Here is a 20,621-nt window from a genome sequence, read left to right as displayed (position 1 = left end):
TCTTTACAGATCTTTTCTGAGTATGCATCCATCCCTGAGATTGTGCATTTCATGTTAGGTTCCCAAGATAAGAGGTAGGTCTTATTACCCCAAGAATCTTCTTCTTCAGCTTCCTCATTTGTAGGCTTTTTCTTGTCCCTTCCTTCATCCTTTGCCCCAGGTATCTTTGGGTATAGTATGTCTTTAAATGCTTTTATCAGCTGCTACTTGCAAAGTTCCTCCATCCTCAGTTCAGTTCAGTCACTCAGTCACTTCCAATTCTTTGCGACCCCATGAACCGCAGCACGCCAGGCCTCCCTGTCCATCACCAACTCCTGGAGTCTGCCCAAACCCTTGTCCATTGAGTCGGTGATGCCATCCAACCATCTCATCCTCTGGCATCCCCTTCTCCTCCTGCCCTCAATCTTTCCCAGCATCAGGGTCTTTTCAAATGAGTCAGCTCTTCACATCAGGTGGCCAAAGTACTGGAGTTTCAGCTTCAACATCAGTCATTCCAGTGAACACCTAGGACTGACCTCCTTTAGGATGGACTGGTTGGATCTCCTTGGAGTCCAAGGGACTCTCAAGAGTCTTCTCCAACACCACAGTTTAAAAGCATCAATTCTTCAGTCTCAGCTTTCTTTATGGTCCAACTCTCACATCCATACATGACCACTGGAAAAACCATAGCCTTGACTAGACGGACCTTTGTTGGCAAAGTAATGTCTCTGCTTTTTAATATGTTGTCTAGGTTGGTCATAACTTTCCTTCCAACAAGTATGCATCTTTTAATTTCATGGCTGCAATCACCATCTGCAGTGATTTTTGAGCCCTCAAAAATAAAGTCAGCCACTGTTTCCACTGTTTCCCCATCTATGTGCCATGAAGTGAGGGAGGTAAAACAAAGGTCAGTTTCCTTACCAGTCCCTCTTCTGAGATAAGGAGGAATAAGAAAAATATAAATGATGGGAATTCCCTTGTGGTCCAGTGAATAGGACTCCAAGCTCCCCAGTGCAGAGGACATGCATTCTATCCCTCGTCAGGGAATAAAGATCTTGCAAGCCGCAAGCATGGCACAGCAAAACAAAACAAAACCCAAAGAAACAAAAAACTTAGGGGAAAAAAATGAGATGGATTCTAGAGTTTTTCTAAAACACTTATTTACAGAGATAATCCTTATACTGTTTGCCACAGATGTATAAGAGTACATAAGATGTAATACAAACACAAATGACTATCTTGGTTTGCTGACTTAGGATTATTATTAGAGTCTCATATATATATTTCTAGAAAAATGATCACTCCTGTTTATCAAGGAAAATTAAAATTAGGCAGCGAAAATTGTTAAAATGGTGAATATTTTTATACATTTAAAAGATACCCCATTCTGATGAGCTTGCAGAAAGAAAAGTGAGTTCTCAGATCAAGTTTCAATTGGTTAAACTTTTCTGGAGGGCAGTTTAGCAATATGTATACAAGAGGCTTCAAATGTTTTATACCTTTTGACAGTAATTCTCAATCTAGCAATTTACCCTAAAAAATAACCAGAGATGTGCATAATTTATTTGTGGTAGTATTTTCATGATATTGAAAAATTATAAGCCATCTAGATAAGGATAGAAAATCGTAACATAAATTATGACACATCGAGATTTCCCTGATGGCCCAGTGGCTAAGAGTCTGCACTTCCAATGCAGGGGGCCCAGGTTCAACCCCTAATCAGGGAACTAGATCCCACATGCTGTATCTAAGACTCTGCTGCTGGTCACTTCAGTCGTGTCCGACTCTGTGTGACCCCACAGACGTTAGCCCACCAGGCTCCCCCGTCCCTGGGATTCTCCAGGCAAGAACACTGGAGTGGGTTGCCATTTCCTTCTCCAATGCATGAAAGTAAAAAGTGAAAGGGAAGTCGCTCAGTCCTGTCCGACTCTTAGCGTGGACTCTTAGCATGAACCCATGGACTGCAGCCTAGCAGGCTCCTCCATCCATGGGATTTTCCAGGCAAGAGTACTGGAGTGGGGTGCCATTGCCTTCTCCGTATCTGACTCAGGCAGTCAAATAAATAAATATATACACATCTATATGATGTATTATTACATAACTTAAAAAAATTAGGTTTTGAAAAATTTAAAGACATGGGAAAATGTGATATAATGTAATGAGAAAATTAGGATTCAAAATCATCTGCATCCATCTTATGATACATCAATATTATACATGTGAGTATATGCATAGGAAAAAGACAAGAAGGAAAATGGCTTCATAAATATATTCTATTTAGGTAAAAATTTGTTACAATTTCCATTTTTGTTATGCTTTGTTTCAATTTTCTATTTTTTATAATAAGAAAAAAGAGACATGAATGATAATGCCATTTCTATTGGGATAAAAGAATAGACATTTTTTCATGGTACATATTTAGTTTTCAAATTTTATTTTTAAAGTTTCTCATTCTTACTGGTTTTAATAATGAAGTTCTTTCACCTTTTCTACTCCCAGTGCAAATTCCTGGTCCTTTTTCATTTTAGTTTTAGAATCTATAATAAATTTTTGATGGTTTACCAAAATTTTAGGGTCAGTTTGAGTTAAAGAAAATAAAGTAGTAGTTTCCAATAGGAAAGAAATCTGGGGTCATCAAAGCCTAGACCTAAAGTTTAGCTTCACCACTCACTCACTCTGTGTCCATAGGCAAATCATTCACTCTCAGAGTTTCAATATTTTAACATTCAGTTCAGTTCAGTTTGGTTGCGCAGTCATGTCCGACTCTTTGCGACCCCATGCATCGCAGCACAGCAGGCCTCCCTGTCCATCACAATCTCCCGGAGTTCACTCAAACTCAAGTCCATCAAGTCGGTGATGCCATCCAGCCATCTCATCCTCTGTCGTCCCCTTCTCCTCCTGCCCCCAATCCCTCCCAGCATCAGAGTCTTTTCCAATGAGTCAACTCTTCGCATGAGGTGGCCAAAGTACTGGAGTTTCAGCTTTAGCATCATTCCCTCCAAACAAATCCCAAGGTTGATCTCCTTCAGCATGGACTGGTTGGATCTCCTTGCAGTCCAAGGGAGTCTCAAGAGTCTTCTCCAACACCACAGTTCAAAAGCATCAATTCTTCGGCGCTCAGCCTTCTTCACAGTCCAACTCTCACATCCATACATGACTACTGGAAATTTTTAACATTACAAGGGTATAATAATACTTTACCTCAAAGAACTATTGGGAGGCTTAGGGGGGTAAAGGTCACAATAACTTCTGGCTGTATTCAGTAGCTGTAAAAATTGTTAGGGATTATAAGGAAAGTCTTTCATTATTCTTCAGACATTTAATGAACATAAATATACACAGTATTTAAACAGTGCACTACCTATAAGATAATGTGAAAAAGCACATTACCAAGGAGTTAACTGATTTAAATGACCTATGTCAGTTTGACCTACTGTTCTATTTCTTCTTTTCAGGTAAAGGATTTATCTCCAGACACACTTCTCCAACAGCATGATGATTTGGATTTGGCTTTGGATAGCTGTTATAGTGGAGATACAGTTGTTATTTTTCCAGGAGAATATCAAGCTGTAAATCTTGCTTTATTGACTGATGACATTGTTATAAAGGGTTAGCAAGGCATCCTTTTTAATTTTTTAATAGCAATGTATTCTAGACAAACTGTATATTATAAACATGGTTAATCAGGTTACTAGAAATTAGAAGAGTTTTGCATTTCACAAAAACCCTGTATGTGCCTTTTCCAATTAGTACTTTCTCCAGTGTGGGCTTCTAGGTGGCTTGGTGGTAGAAAATTCAGCTGCCAGTGCAGAAGATGCAGGAGACGAGGGTTCAGTCCCTGGGTTGGGGAGATGCCCTGGAGGAGGAAAGAATACTGCCCACTCCAGTATTCTTGCCTGGATAATCCCATGGACAGGACCCTGGTGGGCTACAGTCCATGGGGTCAGAAAGAGTCAGACACGACTGAGCAACTGAGCATGCGTGTGCGTATGCACCTGTCCAGTAGTGTATTATCTGTACAGGTGACCTCATTTGGACATACCGTACCAGAGCAGACCAATGAGACTGCTTCCCCATGATAAACAACCAAAGTCAGAATAAAACTAAAAAAACCCTGCTCACAATATCTTTCATCAGCTCTATTTTTTACCTAAACTACTTTTTTTCTCTTCTGTCTCCACAGCATTTCATATTACTATAGTAGAAAACCCAAATGTAAAGTTATATTAAAATATACTCAGTATTTTCTGTAAAAGCTTAATTCTATGGAAACTTACTAAACTAGAAGTAAAAAAGCAGAGTTTACTAAACTTCTTTTAGGTTCTGAACATATTTAGTGACTTTAGTTCTGCCCGTTTACTTTAAGGTTATTCCCATTGTCTGGCCAGAAGTCAAGACAGATGACTTAAACTTTGCTATCATTTCAAAAACTGAGCATAATTTCCACTAGATTTTGATGACTGTAATGTTCACTTTGCTGAACTATATGGGTAATAAGGATATTTGTTAATTTTAAAAATTTGTTGTCTTTAATATACAACTCCTCATTTTTGGATAGATGTTAAACTTCGATGATTGCAATGACTACTAGAGCAAAATTATAGACACGATTACAATAATCTTGTAACCTAATTCAGGAGTCTCTGCCAGTCTTTTTTATTATGGTTTTGAAACCAGGTTATGGTAAGATACTTTCTGTATCTTACACATTTTGTAGATTACTGCTCACTATGTAATATAGGGAAATATGTAGTGGAATGAGTGTAAGTACCATAGGTACATTTAGGTTGATTATAAACCCAGATTCTTCCATCATGGCATCAAAATAAGGAAACAAGACTACATTATAGTTAAGTGTCTAAATGGTTGACTGAATAATTACAAATGTTACTTGTAATAGTGAGTATTAGTGAATGACTAACGGGCTTTAAGCTTTGGAAGTACTCATTTAATTATGTATTTTTGTCCCTATAAATCAGGAATTGGAAAGAGAGAGGAAATTATGATTACTTCTGAACCTTCTCATGACAGTTTTGTGGTGTCCAAAGCTGATAATGTGAAACTAATGCATCTATCTTTGATACAACAAGGGACAGTTGATGGTATTGTGGTGGTAGAGTCTGGTCACATGACTCTAGAAAACTGTGTATTAAAATGTGAAGGAACAGGAGTATGTGTTCTTACAGGGGCTGCTTTGACTATTACAGACAGTGAAATAACTGGTGCCCAGGTATTTTATTTTATAAAATTTATGGCTTTATTTGGCTGTATATAACTTTGAGTGATCTTAATATGTAAACAGAAGGTACCAATTGTTTTATCTTTGAATGGAATTATAATTAAGCTTGGAAACTGATAAACAGTAAATTAAATGAGAACCAAGTACAAGCATGTCATTTTATACACTTCGTATACTTAGGAAAGTGAACTGCCAAAGAAAGAAATTAGTTTTGTTGATGTGTGCTTTTTAAAACAATAGGAATCAGCGGTTATAAACAGATTATGAGTCAGGTTAACAGATTTTAGCAGCATTATGAAGGATTTAAAGTACATATACATCAATTTTTATAACTACTGAGAATAATTGCTGTTAAGAGATCTTCCCTTCTAAGACGTGATTCGGGTGGGTGGAGAGCAATGTAATGGTCCATACAGCTTCAGCCTTCTTATAGGTCTAATGATTCTTTGACACAGAGTTTGTTTTCAATGTTTTAAACATTATTTCCACAATAAATTGTACTATTGTATTTTCATGTAACTTAATATGTTTAGACTGCTAATATAGAACTCGAAAATTTTGGAGGTGTACATGTATTTTGTAGATTGTTTTATTTGCTTTTAATTTACAGGGTGCTGGTGTTGAACTGTATCCTGGGAGCGTAGCCATTCTGGAACGAAATGAAATTCATCACTGTAATAACCTCAGAACCTGTGACAGTTCAAAAAGCACCTTAGGTGGAGTTAATATGAAGGTATTCTCATATTTTTTAACATAAGAATTATAAATATTATAAAGATACCAAAATATTAGCTTCAGCCTTAAATTTTAGTCTGTTAAGTATGGTACAAGCAATTAAAATACTGTTTAGATAATAGTTGACAGGAAACAAATTTAGTCTTATAATAATTTCAACTTAAATTCTTAGTAAATAACTTTGAATATGAGAAAGGGGTAAGTTCTTTTTAGATTTTGTTTTCATTGAGCCAGACTTGTAGTATTAATACATTTGGCTAAGTAAAGTGAATAAAGAGGATAAATATATTAAGAAATATTTAAGTCATTCAAAAGTTGTAAAATAATTTAAGCTAACCAATTAAAACATAAATAGCAATAATTTGTAAGTGAAATGCTTTCCCATTCTTTTCTACTTATGTAAATTCTACCTTTATAGGTCCCTCTCTCGACTTGTATAGTTAACAATAAACTTGAAAACTTCATATACTATTTCCTCAAACATTTTTGTAGTTAATATTACATTATTCCAGTATGCGGAAAATAACACTTGTTCAAAACTGAGATTCAGTTGTTTCAAGGTAATGTGTGAGCTTAAGAATTAAGTTCTAGAGTTTATGAAATGTTCATTAGTTCATATTTTTATAGAAATTACTGAAAACCCAATTTCCTTGAATAATTTAACAGGTTCTTCCAGCACCCAAATTGAAGATGACTAATAATCATATTTACAACAACAATGGCTATGGAGTAAGCATTCTTCAACCAACTGAACAGTTTTTTATTGTAGCAGAAGAAGCCCTCAACAAAGGGGCTGCTTCAGGAGATAAAAGAGATGATAATATGCTCTCCAAAGTAATGCAAAATCTGAATTTGGAAATGAACAATAATAAAATAGAAGCAAACTTAAAGGGGGATATTAGAATAGTAACAAGTTGAAGCATCTGGATTTAAAGTTTTATATTTCAGATATTTAATAAATCTCATATCCCACAGAAATGGTCATTTTAATTAAATTCAAATTTTATTTAATTAAGGGCTTCCCTAGTGGCTCAGACGGTAAAGCATCTGGCTGCAATGCAGGAGACCCTAGTTTGATCCCTGGGTTGGGAAGATTCCCTGGAGAATGAAATGGCAACCCACTCCAGTATTCTTGCCTGGAGAATCCCATGGACAGTGGATCCTGGTGGGCAGCAGTCTGTGGGATCACAGAGAGTCACACACACCTGGGAGACTAACGCCCACTAGGTGAGCTAACCTGGTTGTATTTAATGCTCTCACTGAAGAGTCATTTTAATGTTTTTAAAAAATGTCTTTGAAATGTCACACAACCTAAAAGCTAAATGGTAATACCATCACCACCCATTCCAAAAGCAAACATGGTTTAAAATTCTTTAAATTTTTTGGTCACACCATGGGGCAAGAGGAATCTTAGTTCCTTGACCAGGGACTGAACCCAAGCTCCCTGCACTGACAGCATGGAGTCTTAACCACTGGACCACCAGGGAAGTCCCTGAATATTGTTCTTATAGCCTTAGTCCAATAAGCAGCGTTAGGTTTTTTACGTAGTTTCTGGCCAATTTATGGTCAATTCCTGATTCATTCCTACGTATCTGTGCAGGTAACTGGAATAAGGTAAGTTATATAGGATTAACTACAGGAAACACAAAAAGTCATAATAAGACAAAAAACAAAGAAAATGTATTTCTTCCTTATGTTCAAGAAATCCAGAGGTATTCAGTTACAAAACTAGCAGATGTTCCACATGGGCACTATTAGTGCTAGAAATTCAAAGTGCCTCAAATTTCTTCTGTCTTCTATTTGTATGGTTTTCATCCAAATCACCATACGGTCTAAGATAGCAACTGTTGCTCAAGCCAAGCAGAAGGGATAAGACCTCTCTACTAAGTCATACACATTTCAACTTTTATGCCCCCCGCCCCCAGCCAGAATCTAATCACATGGCTCTGAGTGCACATTAAGCTAGAAAACCTTTAAATTGGATTGCCATGTGTGCTTTACAAGAGGGTTTTTTAAGAAACTGGTCTTTTTCAGTAAGCACAATTTACATTAATTTCAGGATATAAAAGGAAATAAGCACAGGCTTCAGCCCTTCATCTTTCCTTCTGCAAATTTGATCAGTCCTGGGTATTCTTTGGAAGGACTGATGTTAAAGCTGAAACTCCAATACTTTGGCCACCTCATGCGAAGAGTTGACTCATTGGAAAAGACCCTGATGCTGGGAGGGATTGGGGGCAGGAGGAGAAGGGGACGACAGAGGATGAGATGGCTGGATGGCATCACTGACTCGATGATGAGTCTGAGTGAACTCCGGGAGTTGGTGATGGACAGGGAGGCCTGGCGTGCTGCAGTTCATGGCGTGGCAGTCAGATGTGACTGAGACTGGGCTGAACTGAATTTAGTAGAAGTGACCCTGTGTTGCTATAATCTCTTAAGGCTTAGAGAATTTAATAAATGTTGTTCCTCAGTATTTCACTGAATAGCTTTTTAAACACAAGGTTGTCTTTGCCAAATGACGTAATTTAAGGAGGCTTTAAGAAAAAGCCTCTTTATAATGAATTTAATAAGCTGTCAAAGTGGGGATTTTCCTTTCCAATTCTCTACTTCCTTGTTTCTTCCAAAGAGTAAGTGATGGACAGACAGACCCTTTTGAGAGTGAACAGAAAGCAACAGCCTTGCATGAACAAGCTTCTCAATCATTGGTCACCTGCCTCCTTTTGGTTGCTTCCATTGGTTTCCGAATTACTTTTCAGTCCTTCTTCAGAATACAGTTCCTCCTGCCCCCCAATTCTCAGTTCATCAAAGCATACACAAAGTGTTTTTAAGATTTTCTAGAAACTGAGTTATTTTTCTCCCTCTTTTGCCTTCCCATCCTTACTTTTTTCTCTCCATCATAACATAATAAGAGGCTTCAGTTGAGTTGCTCAGTTGCGTCCAACTCTTTGCAACCCCATGAACTGCAGCACGCCAGGCCTCCCTGTCCATCACCAACCCCTCGAGTCCACCCAAACCCATGTCCATCGAGTGGATGATGCCATCCAGCCATCTTATCCTGTCGTCCCCTTCTCCTGCCCTCAAATCTTTCCCAGCATTAGGGTCTTTTCGAATGAGTCAGCTCTCCGCATCAGGTGGCCAAAGTATTGAGTTTTAGCTTCAACATCAGTCCTACCAAACAAAGCTCCACCAATTTATTATCTGTAGGTTTTATTTATATTCTGTAGGTTGTGGTCTGGCATGGGTCCCACTGGGCTTAAAATCAGTGTTTTTGGATGTTCTCGGCGATTTGTTTCCTTGTTCACTTGAGTGTTGGCAGAATTCTGTTGTTGCGGTTGTAGGATTGAGAACTGTTGTCACCTGGGGGCTACTCCCAGCTTCTAGTGACCAACTGCATTTGGGTTGTCTTCCATCCTCCATCTTCAACGCTAGCAACGGAATGAGTCCCTTTCCTGCTTTGAATTTCTGCCTCCCTGGCCCAACTCTTCTGTCCCTTCCCTTCCACTTTTAAGAACCCATGGTTAGATTGAGCCCACCTGGATAATCCAGGGTAATGACCCCATCTCCAGGTCTTTAACTTCAGTTACACCTGCAAAGCCCCTTTTGCCATGCAGGATACACATTCATAGGCTCTGGGAATTAGGATGTGGACATCTTTGAGGGGCCTTTCTGCTTACCACCCATCTTAATTTTCTAAGTCAAGGGATGACAAATTCTAATCCTATTCCTCTCAAATGGGATTTTTAATTCAGTTTTTTCTGCTCTTTCCCTTTTGTGCACATACCTGGCTGGCCTACTAGACTAATTTTGGAGTACAGGCATTGGGTCCTAGTAACCACTGTATTCCACACTGTACTGTGTATTGCAAGTAATAATGTTAACTTTTAAAGGAATGCTACCAATGGGTCTCTGCTTATGCAGAGAAATGGTTTATTCTCTGATGCAGAGAAACAATGTAGGACTGTTAAGGATTTTTCATCATAGTCGTTGGGGATGGAAATATTAGGATTTTGGAGGGGAAGGCTGGACAAATCAAGATGAAAAGTGGTGTTAGTGTACAAGGAAAAGGGATGAATTAGAACCCCTTTTTTGTAAGGGGTTTCCTTTGCTCCACTGCAATGCCGGTAGCAGCTATGGTAGTCTCAACTAAATTAAGAACAGAATGGGAGCCATAATACGAGAGTCTCTTGTCAATTTATTAGAAGCAGTAAAGTGGCAGGTGGCTACAAACCAAAGGAATGAAGGGACTCCTCAGCAGCACAAGGTACAAGCAGTTGCTAACTCTTTGTGAGACACACAAGATGCAGTTAATTAGGGGTTTTTTTCCAGTTTGGAAAGCTTTGTTTCTGGACAGCACTCTATTGTTTAGTAAGCAGTTTTTTTACAAAGGCCTGATGCACAGAAAGAAAATCTCAGCTGGAGACAGATTTGAGAGTCTATAAATAAATTGGATTTATCAGCAGTTAACCGTTGAAGATAATCCACGAGAAGAGGATTTTGAAAATGCCACTAAGACAAAATATAAGTTGTCCAATATCATTCACATGTCAGCAGCATGAAGATATGAACTCGGTTCTAATTCAAAAACTGTCATCTCTACTATACTGTGCTACTGAAATGAGAAATGTGAAAATTCACTGGAAACAAGTATATACTAAGTGTATAAATGTCTCCAATAAAATAACCCAGCTTAACAAATATCCTTTGAAATACATGTTAATATAGTTATTTGTCAAACACCTAAACATTATGCACTGAAGTTTCACTTACCTTAGTTTTTTGGATTAATTTTATAATTTTAATTAAAATTAATTTTAATACTGGAAACTACTAACCAGGAAAAAGGAGAATGCTGACCTTGGTCTTAGATTTTTCAAAGAGAATGGTTGGGAAAAAGTAAAAATAGTCAATCCTAGGTCAAAAGTTTTATTCAGGTACAGAGATTCATGTAAATTGGGTACCGGCCAGTATTTAACACAAGAATAACAGCATTCCAAGGCTATTTATTCTAACTACTGTAGGTAATGACATCAGTTGCTATAGTTATGAAATGAAGTAGTTTTTCCCCTGATGTTTAAAACTAATGAATGTAATTAACTGGCATTGTAAAATTATTCTAATGTGTAAGATCAACAATTAACTATACATGGCCAGTATTCAATGTAATACTTTATTTTCTATTGTATTAAACTAAAGTCAAGAAAATATCAAGTATTTTAAAGACAATTCTCAACTCCTGAAAGAAAAAAAATACAAACTGTGGTACCTTTATTATAGATATTTTACATAATATAAACAAAATCACTAATATAACTAAATGTCTAGTAGTTTAAGCTACAATGAACTACAGAACAGGTGGAAAATGGGTTTACTTACTGGCAGCAAATAACTTGAGAAAATGGGTAGCATGCTTTTTTTTAAACTGTCTATGCATAGACACTGACATAACTAAACTTTAATAGCCTCCACCTCCTCTTCCTTGTCCGAAGTAACCACCCCCATAACCCCCTCTGCCACCTCCTCGCTGGAATCCTCCAGATCCTCGGTACCCTCCTCCACTCTCCCCTCTGTAGTCTCCTCCTGACATACCTCTATAGCCACCTCGGGAAAGCCCTCTAAAACCACCACCGCCACCACCGCCGCCGCCACCACCTCCAACATAGCTTCCCCGAAACGAATTGGAGCCACCCCCATAGCCACCGCCACTGTAGCCTCCTCTACCACCATAGCCTCCACCACCTCCGTAGCCTCCAGTGCCATAGCCTCCAAGGCCATAGCCCCCACCGCTGTAGCTAGAACCGCCCCTTCTATATCCACTTCCATTGTCATAACGAGCCATCTTGGGAGGACGGGGACCATCTCCATACCTAGGAAAAGCACAAAACCACCATTTTAGCACACTTTAGCAAAGCATCATGAATACTTCTCAACTAGTCACAAAATAGTAACATTTAGTCATATTTGAATATTTAGTACACAAAGGGAATACAGCCAAATGCACAAATTAAGCTGAAATGAAATAAATCTGCTAAACTTCAAGACAGACACAAGAGGAGGCATACCTATAAATATCTGTTTTTCTAAAGTTCTTACTGGTTCATTCTAAAAATCTTAAAATTTTGACATGTCCTTACAACTTTCACTCATCTCAAATATATGGCATTCTAAGAAAGTAATAATTTGACCTGGCAATAAATTATTTGACCTTTACCACAAAATATTTTCCTGTATCAACTCTGAAAAATGTTTTTGCAAAAATGCCTTTTGGTAATTTACTTCCATCTAAATCGGCTTCATATGGCAAAGAAAGGAGGGTAATGAAAAGCTGCAGAAAATCAAGATGTCTCACCAAAATGTCAATTTAACATACCCCAATCTGCTCATTCCTCCTGTGAAGCTTTTCTTAGACACTGCTGCTGCTAAGTCGCTTCAGTCGTGTCCGACTCTTTGCGGACCCCACAGACGGCCTCCCACCAGGCACCCTGTCCCCGGGATTCTCCAGGCAAAGAACACTGGAGTGGGTTGCCATTTCCTTCTCCAATGCATGAAAATGAAAAGTGAAAATGAAGTCGCTCAATGTGTCCAACTCTTAGTGACCTCATGGACCACAGCCTACCAGGCTCCTCCGTTCATGGGATTTTTTAGGCAAGAGTACTGGAGTGGGGTGCCATTGGCTTCTCCTTCTTAGAGACTAGCATTACCAATTCAGCTGCTGTCCAAGCCTGAAACATGGTAGGATCTGTCTTCATTCCCTCACTACACTGCTCTCCCCATTTTAATCCATAACCAATACTTACTGACTCTATTGCAAATCTTTCTAATCTAGTTACTTTTCATTTCAATTCCCCTGACTATAATTCAGACCACCATTTTATTCACACAACCTAACCTCTTATTTCTATCCCATCCTTACTAGTTTTGTCCTTCACAGAGCAGCTTGTATATGAAGCCTTCTTGATCACCACCCCTTCCTGACAAAAGTTTTATCTCCTAAACATCTATGAGTACTGCATTTATACCATGCTTGGGACACGTATTTTCCATCTTTCTTTCTGAAGATTCTTTCTCAATTGTTCTATACAACTGACCTTGTGGGCAGACCACAGTTATGAGAGCACCATTTCAGGAGCCATCCTGTCTGCTGGAGAATTCAACTCTACCATTCACTAGCTGGAAGATCTTGGGTTTTAACTTCCCTGTGCTTAGTTTATTAATTTATATTAAAAGGGATAATGATCTACCTACATCACAGGTGGATCAAGTATTAAAGCAAGTGAATATCAGAAAAGCACTTAGCACAGTGTGCCACATCTAAGTACTATGTTTGATTAATTCAAAGGAAAAGTTAACTCAGTTATAACCAAAATGGAATGCCAGAATCCATTAAGGCACACAGCATTTCTGTATAGTAAGTTAACACTTTAAAACCAAATGCAGTTAAGTGATTTTTGATGGGGAGATCGAAAAATATTTTTGAATGACAAATTTTAATGACTGTATATTAGATACTATTATTTTAACACATTTTTGTGTGTGACTTATAGCTATGTTCTTAAAAGATACATAAAGCATACTAATGTAAAATGTCGTAACACCTGCAACTGAATCACAAATGATTCAACAAAAGTATGTGTGTAATATATATATATCAAAGCAAGTGTCACAAAATGCTGACAATCATTGAAACCTAAGTTAACAGAGTTCACTGCACTACTGTTCTGCCTTTTCTACGGGTATCAAAAATTTTGAGAGTAAAAGGCAGTGGGCAAAGAAAATTTTTTAAGGTGAAAAAAAATGAGGCAAATAGAACACGTTAAAGATTAAACTCTGACGCTTTTCATTCGAAGCAGCAGCAATTTAAGCCCTCATCATTTTTCCTGTAGAGATGGCAAAGCAGTTCTGTGGGAAGAGGACTGTCTGGGCCTGTCGCTTTTTTTCCTGTCATGGGACCTATCCTGGACTCTGTATGTACTTCCAAGGTCTCTTTCTATCTCTAGCATGCACTGGTGTAACGTATCATTAACACTCTTTCTCTGAATGTGTTAACCAGAACTAAACTTCATTTAGAATGTGTATATAATTTTAACTTAAATAACAAGGCCTCCATAAACTAAATGTAGAGTAAGATTACTGTCTCTTCTGCTTAGTTCAAAGAAAGTTACTGTGATACCCACCGTGTAGTGCCAATCATAAGGTTGATACCAGCAGCTGAGGGCCGAGAGATCTGGCGGATTGTGTTCAGCATACGTTCATTAACAGGATCCAACTGGCTGATGATACCAGGCTGTTTGGTTACTTCAACAACCAGAGCCTCCATGGCTGCTCGAAGAGCAGTGATACAGGCAGCAGCTTCATGAGATATTTGCAGTCTTATCCTAAATTAGGGAAAAATGATTAAAAATGAGAGGAGGTACACACAGAAAAAGACTATTATCTCCCAATTTCACCCATGGCAAGTGATGGGATAAATTTAACTTCTTTTCCAAATGTAATGGCCCTAGATTTAGCAAACACAGGTATGAAGAGTAACAGTAAGTTAAACCAGCTTCTTAAACTTCACTGCTAGCTACTGGCAGGAGTAGTGAACCATGAAGTCTACCAAGTGAAGTACGCTTAGCCATACAGATCACTTCAGCCTCCAATAAAAGAATGAAATAAGAGACTCAGAGTTCTGTAAATTTTCATGAATATGACTGAGCCTACTAACCATTAAGTTCTGTTCAATTCTGCCAAGTGCTTACTACACAGACACCACTTGTCTCTAAGCAATATGGAGTGTACATAAAAAAGAGGCATCCAAATTCCAATTAGATTCTAACTCCTCAGTGTGGTATTCACGGCGGTGGATGGGGCTCCAATGAGTAATACAGCAGCCCCCAACCTTTTTGGCACCAGGAATCGATTTTTGTGGAAGAAACTTCTTCCAGACTGGGGTGGTGGTGGGGATGGTTTGGGATGATTCAAGTGCATTACATTTACTGTGCACTGAATTTCTATTACTACCACATCAGCTCCGCCTCAGGTCATCAGGCCTTAGACCCCAGAGGGTGGGCACCCCTGATTTACTGCATCTGCCTCTACAAGTATAATCAATTTGAGACTTCACTATCAGCTACAAATCGTAAGCCTAGGATATACTCCTCTAAGAAAAGACAGTGTTACACAACACATTGTTTATGCCATCGAATTCTGCCATATTTCACAAATAGATTAGCAGCTGAATTCCAGTACATTTCAATTCTAAGAATTCAGGTGAGTTCACATCTGAAAATCCATACCAGTCGTCTACAACCACAAGCTGTCCATCAGACATAACTTTCTTGGAGGCAAAAAGCAGCAGCTGCAAGGGGGTGACTAAGGTCATGCCTTTAGCAGAGATGGCCCGAGTTCGAATCTGAAGATAAAGAGGCAAGAGGAAAAAGTTGACATTCCAACTGTCAATCAACTACCATATAATAATAATGAACTAAAACCCATGTCCCCACTACTCATTAATAAAGTAATCTGGATCTTAAATGTAGAAGTTTTCTAAACCTCTCTTTTCTTACCTTTTCACCAAATACAAAGAAGGGAGATGGGTACTTCATGTCTTGGCTGCTAAAAGGACAATTAACAGATGACTTGTGGATAAGTGCATTACGCCCTTCAGTGGTGAGAATCTTTCTCTTTTCCTTATGGTAACACACATTGGGGTACACACCAAAGGCCAGGAGAGAGATAACAACATCCAGATTATTGTCTGGTCCAGTGTTAGTAAACACTTGTGTCAGTAAACACTCTGTAAAGAGGAAGGAGATTTAAAAAAAAAATCAAGTATCTGGCTAATTCTAACATTGAATTTACCAAAATTAAATGACAATTGTAAGAATTAACTCCTCCCTCATTCTCTTTTTCAAATAACCCATCTAACTGCCCCTGTTCTTAGCATTCTCGCACTCAGATTAATGCAAGGAGAAATTCTGCTGAGTCTTCACAATTTTAGTAAAATTAAAACATCTGTTTTCTTTTGTAGACACAACTAAGCTTGAAGTATTTAAAAACAAATGCCCCAATTAACCATCTCCTCTCAGATTAAAGCTAGACTGGTATGACCAGTGTTTCACCTGCTGCTCTTAAAAAGCTGCTCCTTCTACAGAAGATGAAACGATGACCAAGAGGAACACACTAGAAAAACGCTGATGTTTTCACCCAAAAAATGCTTTGTGCCCAGGCCATCACATGGAAAATATGATGGTAAGAGTGTGGATAAACTTTGTTCCAAAAAGCCTGTATACCAGTCTTATAAACTTCTGAACTGAATGAATGTGGACAAGTAATTTAAACCTCTGGCCAGCTGCCTAACCTGTGAAATGGAGGTCATATCTGCATCTCAGGAATTTTGTAAAGAGTCTATCATACAAAAATGTCCTATTTTCCTTTGTATAAATTTAGTCAGTTTACAACAGAAGAAAAGTGTTTAGTTATTTAGATATGGCCCAGAAGGTAGTCCTTCTGTCTCTCAACTAGCTATTTCTGGTTACGTGTTCCAACTCTCAATGTTTCAGAAAATTAACTCTGTCTCAATCTAGTTGGAGAAGTACAATTGTTCAAATTCACACAAGAAATGAACAGTTGGATTACTATTCCAATATCAGATATCAAAGTCCTCTATGATTAGCTATCCATTAAAACTTACTCAAAGCCAATTAAAATTTAATGCAATAGAGTTTAACTTCACACCTAAGAATGAACAGATCAGCAAATTAATACATCACTTCACAAACCACTACCTGAGGTTAATTCAACAAACTGCTCATTCTAGAAATGCAAAAAGCTAGGCCTGTTTTTTTACAAAGTAAATGGATTAGAAATAAAAACACACCCTTCCACCTAAAAAAAGACAGTGATGTGTAACTGATTCATTTTGCTGTACAGCAGAACCTAACACAACACTGTAAATCAACTACAATCCAATAAAAACAAAACCTCCCAAAGCAGCACAACTCTCAAAACATCTATTCATCATCTGTGTACAAAACTGTAATCTGAACATTATAACCTTTTGCATCCTTAAAAAAAATTCAATTAATGTGAAAAACTGATTATCACCAGAGTTCAAAAAACTAAGAAATAGCTAGGAATACAAAAAAAGCAAAAGCCTTATGTTTAAAGCTAAAATATACTGGGACTGTCAATGTGAATTTAATATTAAGGTACTTTAGATATGAGAATCTTACCTTCTGGAAATCCAGAATTAATGAGAATCTCTTTGAGCTGAACTTTGGCTTCCCAGGTCATTCTTAGTGTTGCCATATTGAGTCTTTTGTGCTCACAAAAACGTATCTCTGCTTCTTCTCCACCCATTCTAAACAAACAGGTTAAGAAGTTATACTCAAAGCCTAAAGAACTAGATACAGACTACAAACTGGACAGTTCATTCAAATCTTACAAATCTTTGTCTTTCAAGCCCATACCTAGCATCATCCCAAGCCTGGAATACTGATAAAAGGGCCACATGATCAGAAAATCGGTTTCCAGCAAAATTTCGATGGATATAACCCAGTCGCTTCCCTTCACTGATGAACGGCTCTGGAAAGCAGGTGGCCGCAGAGATGGTGCAAATAGCGTCTCCCACACTGAAAGAGATGGGAAAACTCGGTCCAAACCACATTCTTGTTCCAGCAACTCGGCAGTACAGTCAATTGTGGGTCAGGGTATTAGCTACCATATTGCTTTTTCAGTACTGAAATTGGTTTAACAAAGAATTTTACAGCTGCTCTCCAGATGCAAAAAGAAAAAAACAAAATGAGCTTTGATGTTAAAGGATGCTTATTTACCATAAATTGACCAAGTATTATATTTTCCTTTCCCATTCTCCCTCATTTTACTAAATCTCTTCATCTTCAAAACTTGTGAACAAAATATACCTGTTTTCCTAACCTTTCTCTTTCTTGGACAGCTGCTTAACCTCCTAGAGGAAATGCACTTCTCTTGATAAATCTGTGCTCTTCATCTCAACAAGTTAGGCCCAGGTATCCATCTACTACAACAGTCTCTTCTCATTTCACACTTTGCTCAGTATCTCAAGCATGCCACTTCTCTACTGAGGAATATTTAAGCTTTTTCTTCTATGTGGGCCCATCCTGTTTCTACTGGGAGGGGGATAAAATTCTGAAACTGTTTTACCATTTAGCTGTAAGCAATAAAATAAAGCACTTACTAGAAAATACATCCCATTATCATCATTTTGCCAAAACGAGGCTCAATGGGGAGTTTAGCCAGGATTCGTCCTAGAGGAGTCAACTCATCATTGGCATCTAATGCATCAAGCTCTGTGGGGAGAGATTGCTTCGTGAGCAGAAACAGTAATGAATACCCCCTCAACCCCGGGAAAGATGAAACTTAAGTTTCAGATACTGACTGAAGTTTTCATCATTTGTCAAGCCAACTGCCAGCATCACGCCATATCAACAATTCTCTTCACTCAGAAACAGAACAAAATTAACGAAGAAAGCCCTAGAATTAGGCCCTATAGGCTGTAAAGATGGGTACCATCCATGAGAAGTCTGTAAGTACAGTAATAACTATAATAGGTGCATAAAACATGCTGTTAACAAGTCTGACACCATCTGTTAATAATTTTTCGAAAGAAATGAAATCTGGAGAATAAATTTCTGAAGTTCATGTGCAGAGGAGCATGAGATTAAAAATTCAAATCGGCTCCAATGTTCTTATTTTTTCCCACTATACACTGTTTCTCTAAGTGTGATTAGAAAACATAGAGGTTCTAAGAGATGTACATAAAATGCTGTGGGTATCATGAATATTCACTGTCTGATCTTAAATACTGGTTAAGAAATAACATCTGCCTTTTCTCCATTTTTTTTTTCCCCAAATGAGACTCATATTACTCCTTTCTTACCTTATATTGCTCATTTTATATACTGATCATACTAAGTACATTAAGCAACATTGGAAATTTTACTATCACAGTCCTGTGGACTGTATCCTCTTCTTGACTCCTTTGTGAAGTGTTATTTGTGAGGACAAGACAGATGATGTAATTCACATGAGTTAGGCAGATCTGTATTTGTGGGTACCTCTAAGCGTGTGCTCTGCTTCAATCACAGCATCCAAAGGTGGAGGTTCAATTGCCTTGGCCAGAAACTGGCCAATTCCTCCCAGACGCAGAAGTTTTATGCTCAAAGCAATTTCATGCAGTGGTGTTCGGAACATCTCTGGTGTCATGTGGGTTTCGAGTCTAAGAGAAAATAAGCATAAAATAACCATCTTCTTTTGTGTACACACGCGTTTAATTAACAAAAACCTTGCAGAGAGCTAATCAGGCCCTTCCCTCATCCTTCCACAATTACCAAAGAATACTTATATTTACTACAAAGACTCTTGGACAAGACTCTCTAACCTTTTAAAATTCTATTAATAAAAACTAGACAAATAAATTAACAAAAATAGTATTTACTGAGAGTTTACTGTGTGCTGAGCACTGTTCTCAATACTTTCCATTACTGACATACTTAATTCTCAAACAAACCCTATGGAGTTAGCATTATACTACCTTTTTTCCCCCACTGAGGAAAGAGACACAAAAAGGTTAAGTAACTTAATCTCATCTTATAGAATGGGGAAATAAAGACCTAAAGAGCGTGAGTGTTTAAGGTTATATGATACGTTAGGTACAAATAATATTAAAATGCAGGTCCCTACATTTCTAACTCAGGCTTATTCTATATGAACTATTTGTAATGAAGATTCAGCGGGATCATCTGGAGGTGAATGCAAACATTTCTGGCAAGACTTAGATCAGCTTAAATTGGGTTTACATAAATGCATATAGCATACCTGTACTTTATCTTACAGAAAAAAAGAACAAAAATCTCAGATCTACTCATGCTGTTACTAGCTGTGGGCTGATTTTACTCCAAGATGTTTCTTCAGTTCAAGGGAGAACCCAACCTTTAAAAAGAACTAAGTATCACGTTGCAGCCAGTTGCCTGGAATAATTTCTGATGCTCAAATAAACCTATATTTACAATTACTAGGGAGCCATGCTACCAGTATAAAAACAAATCAAAGCTCTGATTTTTACTCAGTGTGTTATATACATCTAGACCTAAATTAGTCTGGCCCACAATTTCTTCATTGCGGTGAATACACACACACCCCTAACTTACCTTTATTATCAACTTATTAAAGCTAATGTACACCACGCTGATTTCCAGGAAACACACAACTAAATAGATATCTTAAGTCTATAATTCAAGGACAGTATTTTTTATTTAAAAAAATTGGGGGGGGGGTGGTTTGTGGGGAGGCACACAGGGAATACCACCTCATTTGGAGAGCCAACAAACTGAGAAGATGGTGCACTCATGCCCCAGAGAAGCGCATTAAAGCGACTGGTCTCACCCACTAACATTCCCCAAAAGGCTCTGTGGTATAAATGGAAATGGACAAGGCACTGACAGACTTGGATTTCAGCACTGGAGAAGTCTGCTGAGCTCCTTAGGCTCTGGTTTCTTTAGGTGAACAATGCCCTCTCTCACACATGAGGCAGATCGTATGACAGAGGTGATGTGCTGCTGGGTGGTTGTAGGGTCTATTTTAACATATTTTTTCAGAAAGCTAATCATTTCATAAATACAGTACTCCCCATGTGGTGCCTGAATAATGCACA

General features: G+C 38.1%; 2 protein-coding genes across 3 annotated transcripts in view; one reads left to right on the top strand and one right to left on the bottom strand.

The window, feature by feature from the left end:
- SHCBP1L (SHC binding and spindle associated 1 like) overlaps window positions 1–6,909 on the top strand; it is a 38,978-nt gene extending 32,069 nt beyond the window's left edge. The window contains exons 7-10 of the mRNA XM_018060694.1: window positions 3,435–3,588; window positions 4,959–5,209; window positions 5,829–5,951; window positions 6,620–6,909. Of these exons, the coding sequence (XP_017916183.1) occupies window positions 3,435–3,588; window positions 4,959–5,209; window positions 5,829–5,951; window positions 6,620–6,871 (780 nt within the window). The 3' untranslated portion in view covers window positions 6,872–6,909. The remainder of the gene's footprint in view (window positions 1–3,434; window positions 3,589–4,958; window positions 5,210–5,828; window positions 5,952–6,619) is intronic.
- DHX9 (DEAH-box helicase 9) overlaps window positions 10,123–20,621 on the bottom strand; it is a 45,234-nt gene continuing 34,735 nt past the window's right edge. Inside the window, exons 21-28 of one of the 2 annotated variants that reach the window (XM_005690953.2) lie at window positions 19,027–19,187; window positions 18,147–18,258; window positions 17,401–17,562; window positions 17,164–17,291; window positions 15,496–15,725; window positions 15,226–15,341; window positions 14,122–14,322; window positions 10,123–11,814 (exon numbers count right to left, since the gene is read on the bottom strand). In XM_005690953.2, the coding sequence (XP_005691010.2) occupies window positions 11,403–11,814; window positions 14,122–14,322; window positions 15,226–15,341; window positions 15,496–15,725; window positions 17,164–17,291; window positions 17,401–17,562; window positions 18,147–18,258; window positions 19,027–19,187 (1,522 nt within the window). In that variant the 3' untranslated portion in view covers window positions 10,123–11,402. The remainder of the gene's footprint in view (window positions 11,815–14,121; window positions 14,323–15,225; window positions 15,342–15,495; window positions 15,726–17,163; window positions 17,292–17,400; window positions 17,563–18,146; window positions 18,259–19,026; window positions 19,188–20,621) is intronic. The other variant, XM_005690952.3, reaches the window with a different exon arrangement.

This window comes from Capra hircus, chromosome 16, assembly GCF_001704415.2.
Source record: "Capra hircus breed San Clemente chromosome 16, ASM170441v1, whole genome shotgun sequence".
In the NCBI taxonomy this organism is placed as follows: Eukaryota; Metazoa; Chordata; class Mammalia; order Artiodactyla; family Bovidae; genus Capra; species Capra hircus.
Note: the sequence above shows the minus strand (reverse complement) of the source record. Positions and strands in the feature narration are given on the sequence as shown.